The sequence below is a fragment of the Oncorhynchus nerka genome, linkage group LG15, assembly GCF_034236695.1.
Source record: "Oncorhynchus nerka isolate Pitt River linkage group LG15, Oner_Uvic_2.0, whole genome shotgun sequence".
NCBI classification, from domain to species: domain Eukaryota; kingdom Metazoa; phylum Chordata; class Actinopteri; order Salmoniformes; family Salmonidae; genus Oncorhynchus; species Oncorhynchus nerka.
The window spans coordinates 87,077,219-87,094,163 of NC_088410.1; the positions used below are offsets into that span (position 1 = coordinate 87,077,219).

The 16,945-nt window shown below is 45.7% G+C and overlaps 1 protein-coding gene across 2 annotated transcripts in view; it reads left to right on the forward strand.

The window, feature by feature from the left end:
* uba7 (ubiquitin-like modifier activating enzyme 7) overlaps nucleotides 1–16,945 on the forward strand; it is a 129,551-nt gene that overhangs the window by 72,337 nt on the left and 40,269 nt on the right. For both annotated transcript variants that reach the window (XM_065001994.1, XM_065001993.1), the window contains exons 19-21: nucleotides 37–128; nucleotides 2,086–2,178; nucleotides 6,577–6,768. In XM_065001994.1, coding sequence (XP_064858066.1) covers nucleotides 37–128; nucleotides 2,086–2,178; nucleotides 6,577–6,768 — 377 coding nt within the window. The remainder of the gene's footprint in view (nucleotides 1–36; nucleotides 129–2,085; nucleotides 2,179–6,576; nucleotides 6,769–16,945) is intronic.

Genomic DNA, 16,945 nt, shown 5'->3' on the forward strand with positions numbered 1-16,945 from the left:
TTTGTGTTACTCTGTATTTCTGTTCCATTTGACCAGACACAGGCCGACTGGAGGAGTTGCAGAAGAAGCTGTCCTCTCCTCCAGTGAACAGCGCAGCCCTGCAGATGCACCCCATTGACTTTGAGAAGGTAATAAGAGCCCAGCGCCATGCTCGCCATATCTCCACTGGTAACACTGCATAGTGCCAGGGGCCACACAGAGGGCAGGGGTCCATGTTGAACTCTATATGGGGCAAAAAAAAAATAGCAGTTTGGTCTTTGGGTCCTCAGTGACCCTTGTCTGTACTAGTCCCTAACGGGACACACACGACAGTGGCTCAGTGTCAAAGGAAACAGGGCTGTCCTGTGTTCTGGGTCCTCTCTGTTGCACTGCTACTGTAAGGGGTAGTATTTTAGAGAGTGCATATCTTGTTATTAACAGCTTTCAGAACAGTGGTGAATTAACAGTCTACAGAACAGTGGTGAATTAACAGTCTACAGAACAGTGGTGAATTAACAGTCTACAGAACAGTGGTGAATAAACAGTCTACAGAACAGTGGTGAATTAACAGTCTACAGAACAGTGGTGAATAAACAGTCTACAGAACAGTGGTGAATTAACAGTCTACAGAACAGTGGTGAATTAACAGTCTACAGAACAGTGGTGAATTAACAGTCTACAGAACAGTGGTGAATAAACAGTCTACAGAACAGTGGTGAATTAACAGTCTACAGAACAGTGTTGAATTAACAGTCTACAGAACAGTGGTGAATAAACAGTCAACAGAACAGTGGTGAATAAACAGTCTACAGAACAGTGGTGAATTAACAGTCTACAGAACAGTGGTGAATTAACAGTCTACAGAACAGTGGTGAATAAACAGTCTACAGAACAGTGGTGAATAAACAGTCTACAGAACAGTGGTGAATTAACAGTCTACAGAACAGTGGTGAATTAACAGTCTACAGAACAGTGGTGAATAAACAGTCTACAGAACAGTTGTGAATTAACAGTCTACAGAACAGTGGTGAATAAACACTCTACGGAACAGTGGTGAATAAACAGTCTACAGAGACTAGGCCTGGGGACCTCTAGCTCTGTTTGTGGGGCTGTAGGGTCCCCCCCTGCCTCCCATCTCACATGGTCTACCACCACCATGTCACCCAGCCCTGTGACGCAGCACACTCACACAGCCCCGAGGGCAAAAGTTCCTCCATAACACTTCCATTGTACAGCCAGTCACTGTCATGCAGTGGAACTGGAGACGCTCTCTCTCTCTCCTTTCTTTCTTTCTCTCACTCCCACTCTCTCTCTTCTCTCTCACTCCCCCGCCTCTCTATCCATCATTAAAGGAGGTTTGGAGCTGTGTAGTACAGATGACTGATTAGTGTGGCTGGCGAAGTGTGTAGGGTGGCTGGTGAAGTGTGTAGGGTGGCTGAGGTAAGACAGGTATTAGATGTCACCTTGCCTTGGATGTGACTGAGACCCTCCTCCTCGTCCACCTCCTCGTCCACCTCCTCATCCTCCTTGTCCACATCCTCCACCTACTCTCTACCTCTGCTAACTGGACAGGTCATGCTACAGATGCCTGGCATGTGAGGTAACGGATTCCGCAGTATTGGGTTGCCAGGTGAGACTACCTCATGACCCCTCCAGCTGCCCCTGACTGATTGTCGCCCTCTTTGTAGGGCTGTGCTGGCTGAGGTGTGAGCTCATAGACAGTGTCGCTAACAGGGGGATCTGATTTCCACTACATGGCAGAGGGGTGATCAGTCATGTACTAGTGTAATTAAAGTGAAACAGACACAAAGGCCTCAGAGCTCAAAGCAGACGAACCACGGCATCACATCATTGACTCATTTGGCTTTAATAGACAAGGAAGTGCTGAGAAGTATTCTGGCCTGGAATCAGTTGATCTCATCTTCATCTCACAGCTGTTGATGTAATGTATGTAACGTATGTCAGAATGTTTCTCCATTTGTCTCCTCTTCAGAACCATGTTGCTCCTGTGGCAGGTGTTCCCTGAAAATATAACAATCTAGTGGTCTTTGGATTTTAACGGTTAATGCATTCATGTATTATAAAGAGGATCAATTGTGTTTACAGGATGATGATAATAACTTCCACATAGACTACATAGTGGCTGCCTCTAACTTGAGGGCAGAGAACTACGACATCCCAACAGCTGATCGTCACAAGGTTAGAATCTTCATTGTTTTGTTCTATCACAGCGACACAACAGAGAGTGAGAGAAAGAGTGAGAGAAAGAGATTTCCCAGTATCTCAAGAGATTTTTGAGATTTGTTTTTCTGTCCTTGTGGGGAACAAACAATTAATTCCCATTTTAAATCTAATTTTCCCTAACCCCTAACTCTAACCCTAACTCCTAACCCCCAACTCATAAACCCTAACTCTAACCCAAACTCCTAACCCCTAACCTTAACTCCTAACCCCTAACTCCTAACCCCTAACTCTAACCCTAACTCCTAACCCCCAACTCATAAATCCTAACTCTAACCCAAACTCCTAACCCTAACTCCTAACCCCTAACTCCTAACCCCTAACTCTAACCCTAACTCCTAACCCCTAACTCCTAACCCCTAACTCCTAACCCCTAACTCTAAGCCTAACTCCTAACCCCTAACTCCTATCTCTAACCCTAACTCCTAACCCCTAACTCTGACCCTAACTCCTATCTCTAACCCTAACTCTTATCTCTAACCCTAACTCCTAACCCCTAACTCTGACCCTAACTCCTATCTCTAACCCTAACTCCTAACCCCTAACTCTGACCCTAACTCCTATCTCTAACCCTAACCCTAACTCCTAACCCCTAACTCTAACCCCTAACTCTAACCCTAACTCCTATCTCTAACCCTAACTCCTAACCCCTAACTATAACCCTAACTCTAACCCCTAACACCGAACTCTAACCCTAACTCTTAACCCCTAACTCTAACCCTAACCCCTAACTCTAACCCTAATTCCTAACCCCTAACTCTAACCCTAGCTCTTAACCCCTAACTCTAACCCTAACTCCTATCTCTAACCCTAACTCCTAACCCTAACCCCTATCTCTAACCCTAACTCCTATCTCTAACCCTAACTCATAACCCCTAACTCCTGTTTCTAACCCTAACCCCTAACTCCTGTTTCTAACCAAACTCCTAACCTTAACCCCTAACTCCTATTTCTAACCCTAACTCCTAACCCATAACTCCTATCTCTAACCCTAACTCCTAACCCTAACTCCTATTTCTAACCCTAATTCCTAACTCCTATCTCTAACCCTAACTCCTAACCCCTAACTCATATTTCTAACCCTAACTCCTAACCCCTAACTCCTATTTCTAACGCTAACTCCTAACCCTAACTCCTAACCCTAACTCCTAACCCTAACTCCTAACCCCTAACTCCTATTTCTAACCCTAACTCCTAACTCCTATTTCTAACCCTAACTCCTAACCCTAACTCCTAACCCTAACTCCTAACCCTAACTCTAATCCTAACTCCTAACTCTAACCCTAACCGCTAACTCTAACCCTAACTCCTAACCCTAACTCCTAACTCTAACCCTAACTCCTAACTCTAACCCTAACCGCTAACTCTAACCCTAACTCCTAACTCTAACCCTAACTCCTAACTCTAACTCTAACCCCTAACTCTTACCCTAACTCCTAACTCTAACCCTAACTCCTAACTCTAACCCCTACCTCTAACCCTAACTCTAACTCCTAACTCTAACCCTAACTCCTAACTCTAACTCCTAACTCTAACCCCTAACTCTAACCCTAACTCCTAACTCTAACCCCTAACTCTAACCCTAACTCCTAACTCTAACCCTAACTCTAACCCTAACTCTAACCCTAACTCCTAACTCTAACCCTAACTCCTAACTCTAACCCTAACTCCTAACTCTAACCCTAACCCTAACTCTAACTCCTAACTCCCTAACCCTAACTCCTAACTCTAACCTAACTCTAACTCCTAACTCCTAACTCTAACTCCTAACTCTAATTCTAACCCTAACCCCTATCTCTAACCCTAACTCCTATCTCTAACCCTAACTCATAACCCCTAACTCCTGTTTCTAACCCTAACCCCTAACTCCTGTTTCTAACCCTAACTCCTAACCCTAACCCCTAACTCCTATTTCTAACCCTAACTCCTAACCCATAACTCCTATCTCTAACCCTAACTCCTAACCCCTAACTCCTATTTCTAACCCTAACTCCTAACCCCTAACTCCTATTTCTAACCCTAACTCCTAACCCCTAACTCTAACCCTAGCTCTTAACCCCTAACTCTAACCCTAACTCCTATCTCTAACCCTAACTCCTAACCCTAACCCCTATCTCTAACCCTAACTCCTATCTCTAACCCTAACTCATAACCCCTAACTCCTGTTTCTAACCCTAACCCCTAACTCCTGTTTCTAACCCAACTCCTAACCTTAACCCCTAACTCCTATTTCTAACCCTAACTCCTAACCCATAACTCCTATCTCTAACCCTAACTCCTAACCCCTAACTCCTATTTCTAACCCTAACTCTTAACCCCTAACTCCTATTTCTAACCCTAACTCCTAACTCTAACCCCTATCTCTAACCCTAACTCCTATCTCTAACCCTAACTCATAACCCCTAACTCCTGTTTCTAACCCTAACCCCTAACTCCTATTTCTAACCCAACTCCTAACCCTAACCCCTAACTCCTATCTCTAACCCTAACTCCTAACCCCTAACTCCTATTTCTAACCCTAACTCCTAACCCCTAACTCCTATTTCTAACGCTAACTCCTAACCCTAACTCCTAACCCTAACTCCTAACCCTAACTCCTAACCCCTAACTCCTATTTCTAACCCTAACTCCTAACCCCTAACTCCTATTTCTAACCCTAACTCCTAACCCTAACTCCTAACCCTAACTCTAACCCTAACTCTAACCTAACTCTAACCCTAACTCTAACCCTAACTCTAACCCTAACTCCTAACTATAACCCTAACTCCTAACTCTAATCCTAACTCCTAACCCTAACCGCTAACTCTAACCCTAACTCCTAACTCTAACCCTAACTCCTAACTCTAACCCTAACCGCTAACTCCTAACTCTAACCCTAACTCCTAACTCTAACCCTAACTCCTAACTCTAACTCTAACCCCTAACTCTTACCCTAACTCCTAACTCTAACCCTAACTCCTAACTCTAACCCCTACCTCTAACTCTAACTCCTAACTCTAACCCTAACTCCTAACTCTAACTCCTAACTCTAACCCCTAACTCTAACCCTAACTCCTAACTCTAACCCCTAACTCTAACCCTAACTCCTAACTCTAACCCTAACTCTAACCCTAACTCTAACCCTAACTCTTAACTCTAACCCTAACTCCTAACTCTAACCCTAACTCTAACCCTAACTCATAACTCTAACCCTAACTCCTAACTATAACTCTAACTCTAACCCTAACTCCTAACTCTAACCCTAACTCCTAACTCTAACCCTAACTCTAACCCTAACTCCTAACTCTAACTCCTAACTCTAACCCTAACTCCTAACTCTAACTCTAACCCTAACTCCTAACTCTAATTCTAACCCTAACCCCTATCTCTAACCCTAACTCCTATCTCTAACCCTAACTCATAACCCCTAACTCCTGTTTCTAACCCTAACTCCTAACCCCTAACTCCTATTTCTAACCCTAACTCCTAACCCCTAACTCCTATTTCTAACCCTAACTCCTAACTCCTAACTATAACCCTAACTCTAATCCTAACTCCTAACTCTAACCCTAACTCTAACCCTAACCGCTAACTCTAACCCTAACTCCTAACCCTAACTCCTAACTCTAACCCTAACCGCTAACTCTAACCCTAACTCCTAACTCTAACCCTAACTCCTACCTCTTACCCTAACTCCTAACTCTAACCCTAACTCCTAACTCTAACCCCTACCTCTAACCCTAACTCTAACTCCTAACTCCTAACTCCTAACTCTAACTCCTAACTCTAACCCCTAACTCTAACCCTAACTCCTAACTCTAACCCCTAACTCTAACCCTAACTCCTAACTCTAACCCTAACTCTAACCCTAACTCCTAACCCTAACTCCTAACTCTAACCCTAACTCTAACCCTAACTCCTAACTCTAACCCTAACTCCTAACTCTAACCCTAACTCCTAACTATAACTCTAACCCTAACTCTAACCCTAACTCCTAACTCTAACCCTAACTCCTAACTCTAACTCTAACCCTAACTCCTAACCCTAACTCCTAACTCTAACCCTAACTCCTAACTCTAACCCTAACCCCTAACCCTAACCCCTAACTCTAACCCCTAACTCTAACCCTAACTCCTAACTCTAATTCTAACCCTAACTCCTAACTCTAATTCTAACCCTAACTCCTAACTCTAACTCTAACCCTAACTCCTAACTCTAACTCTAACCCTAACTCTTAGCGAAATGTCCCCACAAATGCCCCCCCCCTCTCACTTTTCTTTGTTTTACTATCCTTGTGAGGACTTCTGGTCCCCACAAGGATAGTAAAACCAAACACACACTCTTTTAACTGGAGCTTCTTTCTCCCCTCATCCACAGAGTAAGCTGATCGCGGGTCGCATCATCCCGGCTATAGCCACGACCACGGCTGCGGTGGCAGGTCTGATGTGTGTGGAGCTGTACAAGCTGGTCCAGGGCCACAGGAAGATCAGCTCCTACCGCTCAAGCTACATCAACCTGGCTGTCCAGTACTGTGTCCTGTCAGAGCCCCTCGGGCCACAGCGCTTCACAGTGAGTGACCCGTCAGCACACACATCCACAGTGTAAAGGCGGGCCACAGCGCTTCACAGTGAGTGACCCGTCAGCACACACATCCACAGTGTAAAGGCGGGCCACAGCGCTTCACAGTGAGTGACCGGTCAGCACACACATCCACAGTGTAAAGGCGGGCCACAGCGCTTCACAGTGAGTTACCGGACAGCACACACATCCACAGTGTAAAGGCGGGCCACAGCGCTTCACAGTGAGTGACCGGTCAGCACACACATCCACAGTGTAAAGGCGGGCCACAGCGCTTCACAGTGAGTGACCCGTCAGCACACACATCCACAGTGTAAAGGCGGGCCACAGCGCTTCACAGTGAGTGACCGGTCAGCACACACACCCACAGTGTAAAGGCGGGCCACAGCGCTTCACAGTGAGTTACCGGACAGCACACACATCCACAGTGTAAAGGCAGGCCACAGCGCTTCACAGTGAGTGACCCGTCAGCACACACATCCACAGTGTAAAGGCGGGCCACAGCGCTCACAGTGAGTGACCGGACAGCACACACACCCACAGTGTAAAGGCGGGCCACAGCGCTTCACAGTGAGTGACCCGTCAGCACACACATCCACAGTGTAAGGCGGGCCACTGCGCTTCACAGTGAGTGACCGGTCAGCACACACATCCACAGTGTAAAGGCGGGCCACAGCGCTTCACAGTGAGTGACCGGTCAGCACACACATCCACAGTGTAAAGGCGGGCCACAGCGCTTCACAGTGAGTGACCCGTCAGCACACACATCCACAGTGTAAAGGCGGGCCACAGCGCTTCACAGTGAGTGACCGGTCAGCACACACATCCACAGTGTAAAGGCGGGCCACAGCGCTTCACAGTGAGTGACCCGTCAGCACACACATCCACAGTGTAAAGGCGGGCCACAGCGCTTCACAGTGAGTGACCGGTCAGCACACACACCCACAGTGTAAAGGCGGGCCACAGCGCTTCACAGTGAGTTACCGGACAGCACACACATCCACAGTGTAAAGGCAGGCCACAGCGCTTCACAGTGAGTGACCCGTCAGCACACACATCCACAGTGTAAAGGCGGGCCACAGCGCTTCACAGTGAGTGACCGGACAGCACACACACCCACAGTGTAAAGGCGGGCCACAGCGCTTCACAGTGAGTGACCCGTCAGCACACACATCCACAGTGTAAAGGCGGGCCACTGCGCTTCACAGTGAGTGACCGGTCAGCACACACATCCACAGTGTAAAGGCGGGCCACAGCGCTTCACAGTGAGTGACCGGTCAGCACACACATCCACAGTGTAAAGGCGGGCCACAGCGCTTCACAGTGAGTGACCCGTCAGCACACACATCCACAGTGTAAAGGCGGGCCACAGCGCTTCACAGTGAGTGACCGGTCAGCACACACATCCACAGTGTAAAGGCGGGCCACAGCGCTTCACAGTGAGTTACCGGTCAGCACACACATCCACAGTGTAAAGGCGGGCCACAGCGCTTCACAGTGAGTGACCGGTCAGCACACACATCCACAGTGTAAAGGCGGGCCACAGCGCTTCACAGTGAGTTACCGGTCAGCACACACATCCACAGTGTAAAGGCGGGCCACAGCGCTTCACAGTGAGTTACCGGTCAGCACACACACCCACAGTGTAAAGGGATGAATGACATTTTACAGGAGAGGGAATTGAACTGACACTATTTACATGGTAAAATAGAATAAAACAGAGACTGTATTCAGTCTGCCTCTTAACTGCTACTGTTACTTCAGCATTTAGGCCTAAATCTGTTCCACTTTATAAACAGAGTTAGTTCCAACAGTGAGTGACTGCCCTTAGTGTAAGAGACTACAGCTAACCTGAGAATCCACGGCTCATAAGGGAGGGGTTAACTCAGCTCAGTCTAATCCGAGAGGGTGTTTGCATCCAGGTAAGGCAGGGAGTAACTGTACACCCCCCCACCCCCGCACCACCCTGCCTGGAGCTGTGTTTGCACAATCCAGGAGACCTTCAATGCATAAAGGCACCCAAGTGTGAAGCAAGAGAATAGAGCAGAAGCAGAGAAAAGAGCAGAGAAAAGAGCAGAGAAAAGTGTGCTGTAAGAAGAGAGAGCTTTCAGTCCCACATCTCCAGTTTGCTTCAGATGTAATGCCTGGCTTATTGGGTTCTATGGAACAAAGCCACACTAGAACCTAGAACAAGAATGGGCACTTGCCAATTAGAAAGCCAAACAGAACTCTGGGTCTAGTTCTGGGTCATGGATTGGGAGGACGCCCGATGATGAGGTAAGGTGACGCCCACAACGCCCTCCTTCCCCGTCCCAGGATAGCTCACCTCTGGAAGGGTCTGACCCGGGAAGCGGGCCTCGTCCTCCCGTAGGCGCCCCCAAATCCCGACAGTACAAGGGTTGTTGTACTGTACACTGTCCTCTTGCTCAGTTCAGACCAACTCTGGCCTCTCTTGGTTTGATATGCTAAAAGCTTGTTGAGCAGTTAGGTAGCTATGGCAATATGTAGGCCTGTTTATGAGACCTATGGGAGCATATGAGGCGGGGACAGCACAGACATAATGGCTTTTTGTTATGATTAATGTTGGAAATCATGTTTCACCAGTTCTGTTTTTCCTCTTTTACTTGACCCTTGTCCAGACATTCCAAACCTAGTCAGAACTGCATGGAAAAAAGTTGATTCACCGTGAATGTTAGCAGTCATGCAGAGAGAGCACTTTAAATAACTAGAACCTAAAGATTTATAACACACTGCAGAGATGAGGGGACTATATTTTCCAGACCCCAACTGTTCAAGTCTCTTTTTTTGTGGCATCAGCATATATTTTAGTTCAGCTTCTAAATAAGTATCCTCATGTCTCAATGCACAGGAAGCCATCCAACTGCAGCTAATGACTGGGCTGTGCGGTGCTGAGCTGTATGTACTGTGTTGAGCTCTCTTGTTGGGCTGAGCTGAGCTGGTCTGTGCTGTACTGTGTTGAGCTCTCTTGTTGGGCTGAGCTGGTCTGTGCTGTACTGTGTTGAGCTCTCTTGTTGGGCTGAGCTGGTCTGTGCTGTACTGTGTTGAGCTCTATTGTTGGGCTGAGCTGAGCTGGACTGTGCTGTACTGTGTTGAGCTCTATTGTTGGGCTGAGCTGAGCTGGACTGAGCTGTAATGTGTTGAGCTGTATTGTTGGGCTGAGCTGGACTGAGCTGTACTGTGTTGAGCTGTATTGTTGGGCTGAGCTGGACTGAGCTGTAAAGTGTTGAGCTCTATTGTTGGGCTGAGCTGAGCTGGACTGAGCTGTACTGTGTTGAGCTGTATTGTTGGGCTGAGCTGAGCTGTAATGTGTTGAGCTGTATTGTTGGGCTGAGCTGGACTGAGCTGTAATGTGTTGAGCTGTATTGTTGGGCTGAGCTGAGCTGGACTGAGCTGTAATGTGTTGAGCTGTATTGTTGGGCTGAGCTGAGCTGGACTGAGCTGTAATGTGTTGAGCTGTATTGTTGGGCTGAGCTGAGCTGGACTGAGCTGTAATGTGTTGAGCTGTATTGTTGGGCTGAGCTGAGCTGGACTGAGCTGTACTGTGTTGAGCTGTATTGTTGGGCTGAGCTGAGCTGGACTGAGCTGTACTGTGTTGAGCTGTATTGTTGGGCTGAGCTGAGCTGGACTGAGCTGTAATGTGTTGAGCTCTGTTGTTGTGCTGTGTTGAGCTGGGCTGAGCTGTAATGTGTTGAGCTCTGTTGTTGTGCTGTGTTGAGCTGGGCTGGTGTATGGCTGACTAAGTAGGAGTGAAGGAGCCATGTAGGCCAGAGTAGATAGAATACAGGTCTCCAGATGGGGAGAACACAGAGGCGTGTTCGGTCTGGGTCTGGGTCTGGGTGGACCCCGACGAATTGAGGCTGTTCTGAGGGCAAAAGGAGGGTGCAACTCAATATTAGGAAGGTGTTCCTAATGTTTTGTATTCTCAGTGTATATTGTACACACACACACACACACACACACACACACACACACCTATTTTCACCAATACACTTGTGTTCGCAGTGTCCAGAACACACAAATGGTAAGAGGTGTTCTGGTCCTCATACAGTCTCTCCTCATGCTCCCCACCCCTCCCAAATGGTCGCAACTTGTGTCTCAGTCAGACTGGAGACTGACTAAAGAGAACAAATGTCACCTAATTTCCTCCATTGCAAAAAAAACAGGCTTACCGTGCTTTTTGTGTTTGAATAGTTTTGCTGAAATATAGTGATGCAGACTAACACTCTGCCTCTTCTTTTGTGTCCATGTTTCCTGTATGTACAATAGAAGCAAAGCAACTTGATTATGCCAAAATTGACAGTATCTGGGTTTATGGACATTCATAGCATAATGGTCATCATGAACATGGCACGTGAGTGACCTCTGAACCCAAAGGTCAGAATTGGGGAAGTCCCAGGTCAGCCCTCCTGACAGGCGGGGAGGGAGGATGTTGTTTTATGTGAGGAACGTGTGCGTGCATCTCCCCTAGTCCTCCTGAGAGTAGATTGGGTTAACGGAAGGCCCAGACAGACCTCAGCTTCCTGTGGGTTTGTTTTCAATACTTCAGCTCATACATACTTCTGTCTGCTGCTTCCTTTCCTGTCTTTAGGAATGACATGCTCTCACATACAAGCTTACCTCACTCCAGTCACTGTTCTCAAAGCACATTGTCAGTCAACCCCCTCTTATCATAGATATTACTACTTTAAAATGGCGAAGGTGTTTGATTGCCTCTCACGTTGTCCGAGGCAAAGCTATGAGGATAGCCGCTCCCTTTCTCCTGAGTGTTGTAGACAGCTGCCCAGCTAGCCTGTTGGAAGGTGTGGCCAGAGCCATCTGGAGGGAGTCCTGGGGTCTGGTTACCTCAGCTCACCTTGGCAGCCTTTGTGTGCTAGATGGAGGAGGTGTGTGTGTGGTGGAGGAGGAGGTGTGTGTGGGGGGGGGAGGTGTGTGGAACACAAGCTGTCAGGCCAGATGGAGAGATGGCAACATGAAGGAGAAGTGCATGGGAAGCGCGCAGTCTGCAGCACCAGTAATTAGGTAGAGAAATGATTTGTATACGTTATACGAAGGAACAAGAACAGATACTTTAGCAAATACACTGTTAATAAGGTCATACTAATGTTTATATTCTTTGTATACACTAGCACTCTGCACAGTGTATTTATTATAATTATACCTGCTTTTACAATGTTTTTTTCATGAACAAATGTTTCATGAACACATTGATAAGTATCAAGATGTTGCCTCTTCGACACAGAGCTGAATCGCAGCTGGACCACATGGTCTGCTTTAGTCATTGCTGCAACATGCTACTTTATCATTTTCATCTCAGCCTGTTTCCCTGCCAGACTAAATATCCTTCAGGATTATTGCCGATTTTATTAGTCTGCTTTTGAAGTGAGTGCAGGCGTGCAGCTGTTACATCTCACTGGTGATCTGACAACTATCGAGGGATCAACTTACGCATGCATGGATGTAGACCACCCCTGCCATGAGATCAGCTTTTTATATCAAATAACTGGACTAGAGCCTTAAATGGGTTTGGTAGTCTGTTAGCTTGACCAGCAGATAACCTCATCTTTAGATATTTTGTCTGCATGCCACAGTCCTCCTTCTCTGCAGAAACATGCTCTGTGCATATAGAGATATCAGTCTAGGAGAAAGAGAGATTGTACACAGTACCGATGAGCTAAACGTTGGCTAAGAGAAGGCCTGCAGTGAAAGCCCCATATAAATGGACCATTAACATCTGGCCACGGAGACTGGTAGATGGTTATTGCAACCATAAAGGTGATATAATAAACTGTCCATTTTTCAGGACCCTGTCTTTCAAAGATAATTAGTAAAAATCCAAATAACTTCACAGATCTTCATTGTAAAGGGTTTAAACACTGTTTCCCATGCTTTTTCAATGAACCATAAACAATTAATGAACATGCACCTGTGGAATGGTCGTTAAGACACTAACAGCTTACAGACCGTAGGTAATTAAGGTCACAGGTATGAAAACTTAGGACACTAAAGAGGCCTTTCTACTGACTCTAAAAAACACCAAAAGAAAGATGCCCAGGGTCCCTGCTCATCTGTGTGAATGTGCCTTAGGCATGCTGCAAGGAGGCATGATCTACAGATGTGGCTAGGGGAATAAATTGCAATGTCCGAACTGTGAGACGCCTAAGACAGCGCTACAGGGAGACAGGACGGACAGCTGATCGTCCTCGCAGTGGCAGACTACGTGTAACAACAGCTGCACAGGATCGGTACATCCGAACATCACACCTGTGGGACAGGTACAGGATGGCAACAACAACTGTTTGAGTTACACCAGGAACGCACAATCCCTCCATCAGTGCTCAGACTGTCCACAATAGGCTGAGAGAGGCTGGACTGAGGGCTTGTAGGCCTGTTGTAAGGCAGGTCCTCACCGGCAACAATGTTGCCTTTGGGCGCAAACCCACCGTCGCTGGACGAGACAGGACTGGCAAAAAGTGCTCTTCTCTGACGATTCGCGGTTTTGTCTCACCAGGGGTGATGGTCAGATTCACGTTTATCGTCGAAGGAATAAGCATTACACCGAGGCCTATACTCTGGAGCGGGATCGATTTGGAGGTGGAGGGTCCGTCATGGTCTGGGGCGGTATGTCACAGCATCATCAGACTGAGCTTGTTGTCATTGCAGGCAATCTCAATGCTGTGCGTTAAAGGGAAGACATCCTCCTCCCTCATGTGGTACCCTTCCTGCAGGCTCATCCTGACATGACACTCCAGCATTACAATGCCACCAGCCATGCTGCTCGTTCTGTGTGTGATTTCCTGCAAGACAGGAATGTCAGTGTTCTGCCATGGCCAGCGAAGAGCCCGGATTTCAATCCCATTGAGGATGTCTGGGACCTGTCGGATCGGAGTGTGAGGGCTAGGGCCATTCCCCCCAGAAATGTCCGGAAACTTGCAGGTGCCTTGGTGGAAGAGTGGGGTAACATCTCACAGCAAGAACTGGCAAATCTGGTGCAGTCCATGAGGAGGAGATGCACTGCAGTACTTAATGCAGCTGGTGGCCACACCAGATACTGACTGTTACTTTTTATTTTGTTCAGGGACACATTATTCCATTTCTGTTAGTCACATGTATGTGGAACTTGTTCAGTTAATGTCTCAGTTGTTGCAACTTGTTATGTTCACACAAATATTTACACATGTTAATTTTTCTGAAAATAAACGCAGTTGACAGTGAGAGGATGTTTCTTTTTTTGCTGAGTTTATAAGGTTTTTTGTTCTGAATACACTCTTGGTGCAACTGAAGTGGTGTATTCGTCTGTAACAATAGCATGCTTTTTTGCTATTCTAAAACAGGAAATGGGGCTTAGCTGGCTAATAGCCATACTTTGGCAATAACAAAATAACAAAATGCCTGCACTTTTCCCCAATGCCCCTAGCATCCCCTTTCATCCCCAGGGACTGTGGGTTTTAAACAGCTGTTTCCCCCTACTGTTGTTGTCCTATTCCCACTACGAGATTTGAAAGAGAATTCTACTTTTCAATTCACATGACACCCTGGCCTACCTTTCGCTGTGGCTGGCAATGCAACATTGTTAGTCCACATCTCAAATTGACCGTAAATATCACAGTATGACAAACCTTTCTTCTAAAACATATTACACCGTTAAATAATGCAACAAATCCATGTTACACTCTTGAATAATGAAACAATTCACAAGCATGTATGTGCAGACAATTAAATGGTTTATTTTCTCATCTGAATGCTACACTCATTACATTTTAGCTTCAAGACCAAAGCACAGAGTTGTATAACAGGCTTCATCAAGTGACGTTAGCCTATAAATGTAATGTCATGTTTTTATAGCCTAAAATATGCCCATTTATTTGTGTTCTAAGAAAATGTGAATGATCAAATTGGGTTTAAATTCACACTTCGGGTGGCTAAGTCACCGAGGCATTTTTTTAATAAAAAATGATTGACTGGAATGAATCAACACAATGACATACTGTATGAGTGTCATTTATAGTTACAGATGCAAAGGCCTACATACAGCGAGCTCAGCCCTGTTATTGTTATTGTCCAATCGCATTTGTCTCTTTGTCTATTTAAAGGGTTTTAATGTTGTTTATAAAAGCATGTGACCTGATTAGAAAAATTATCTAGTGCCATCATAGCCCATATAAAACATGTTTTTACAACTGAGTTATTACTATGTCATATGCTACAACTAGGTCCAGAGTTGGTTAGGTTAGCCTACTACCAGATCAGGAATAACTCTGGGCCCCGGGAAAATAATTCCCCCCACCGCCACCACTCTGGGACCTGTGCTGCCACTTCTGAAATGACCACACAATGTTACAAATGAAAAAACATATCCTATTTGTATGATGTACATTTTATATTTGTTGGGTGGTGGGGATGGGCTTCCGTAGTTTTACATGGCTCAGTGCAACCAGCAGCTTCTGCGACAATTTAATAATGTAACAGGCTGTTACTGCAATTTCATGTAAAAACCCAATAAAACATTTCTTAAATATGAGGAAAATGTTTATACATTTCAGCTGTTTCTAAAACATTGCTCTGCTATTACCATTTATACTGTAGGAGTGTTGGCTCACTAAGACATTTGTGTTTACATTGCCCTGCTTCAAGGAGGGCAACTGTTGGGCCGAGGGTCGTGCGCTACCTCCTGAGGTAGTGGTCGATACGACGTAGAAAGTACACACGTTTACCTTTGAGTGATATGTGTAGTGGACTGTATTTTTACGGAAAGTGAAGTAATGTACACTACCATTCAAAAGTTTGGGGTCACTTAGAAATGTCTTTGTTTTTGAAAGAAAAGCACAACAGTGAAGAGGCTTTTCCGGGATGCTGGACTTCTAGGCAGAGTTGTAAAGAAAAAGCCATATCTCAGATTGGTCAATAAAAAAAAAAGATTACGATGGGCAAAAGAACACAGACACTGGACAGAGGAACTCTGCCTAGAATGCCAGCATCCCGGAGTCGCCTATTCACTGTTGACGATGAGACTGGTGTTTGCGGGTACTATTTAATGAAGCTGCCAGTTGAAGACTTGACACTCTAATGTACTTGTCCTCTTGCTGAGTTGTGCACCGGGGCCTCCCACTCCTCTTTCTATTCTGGTTAGAGCCAGTTTGTGCTGTTCTGTGAAGGGAGAAGTACACAGCGTTGTACGAGATCTTCAGTTTCTTGGCAATTTCTCACATGGAATAGCCTTCATTTCTTAGAACAAGAATAGACTGACGAGTTTCAGAAGAAAGTTATTTGTTTCTGGCCATTTTGAGCCTGTAATCGAACCCACAAATGCTGATACTCAACTAGTCTAAAGAAGGCCAATTTTTTTGCTTCTTTAATCAGCACAACAGTTTTCACCTGAGCTAACATCATTGCACAAGGCTTTTCTAATGATAAATTTGCATTTTAAAATTATGAACATGAATTAGCTAACACAACATGCCATTGGAACACAGGAGTGATGATTGCTGATAATGGGCCTCTATACGCCTATGTAGATATTCCATTAGAAATCAGCCGTTTCCAGCTACAATAGTCATTTAGAACATTAACAATGTCTACACTGTTTTTCTGATCAATTTGATGTTATTTTAATGGGCAAAATAATGTGTTTTTCTTTAAAAAAACAAGGACATTTCTAAGTGACCTCAAACGTTTGAACGGTAGTGTAAGTGTGACGAGGCACAACAATGTAAAAGAATAGGAGGCAGCCCTCGTCAGCCCCACAGAGAGACTCTGAGTATCGCTTTCCACTAAGTGTTGATGGTTTTCACTAGGGGGTTCGGGCATGGGTCATAACATTTGGAGAGCACTGAAACGTGATGCTGTGATCTCTGAGATTGACATGCAGAAATGCCACGTCCAACTCGAACTAGCTAACTTTCCTCACGTTTCGTTCTTCTCTTTCCTGGCATTTATGTTTTCTTGGCACATTTATTGATATTTGTGGTTTAGAACTGCAAAGGGCGTGTTTAAACTTCACAATAAAGTTTAATGTGCCTCTTTAGCGTAATGGTAGTCGCTGGTCACATTCTTGCCCGTTGGATTCATTTGATATGACCTAGAGAATAGAGCTAACACTCAGCTTCTAGAGGGAGAATAGAGCTAACACTCAGCTTCTAGAGGGAGAATA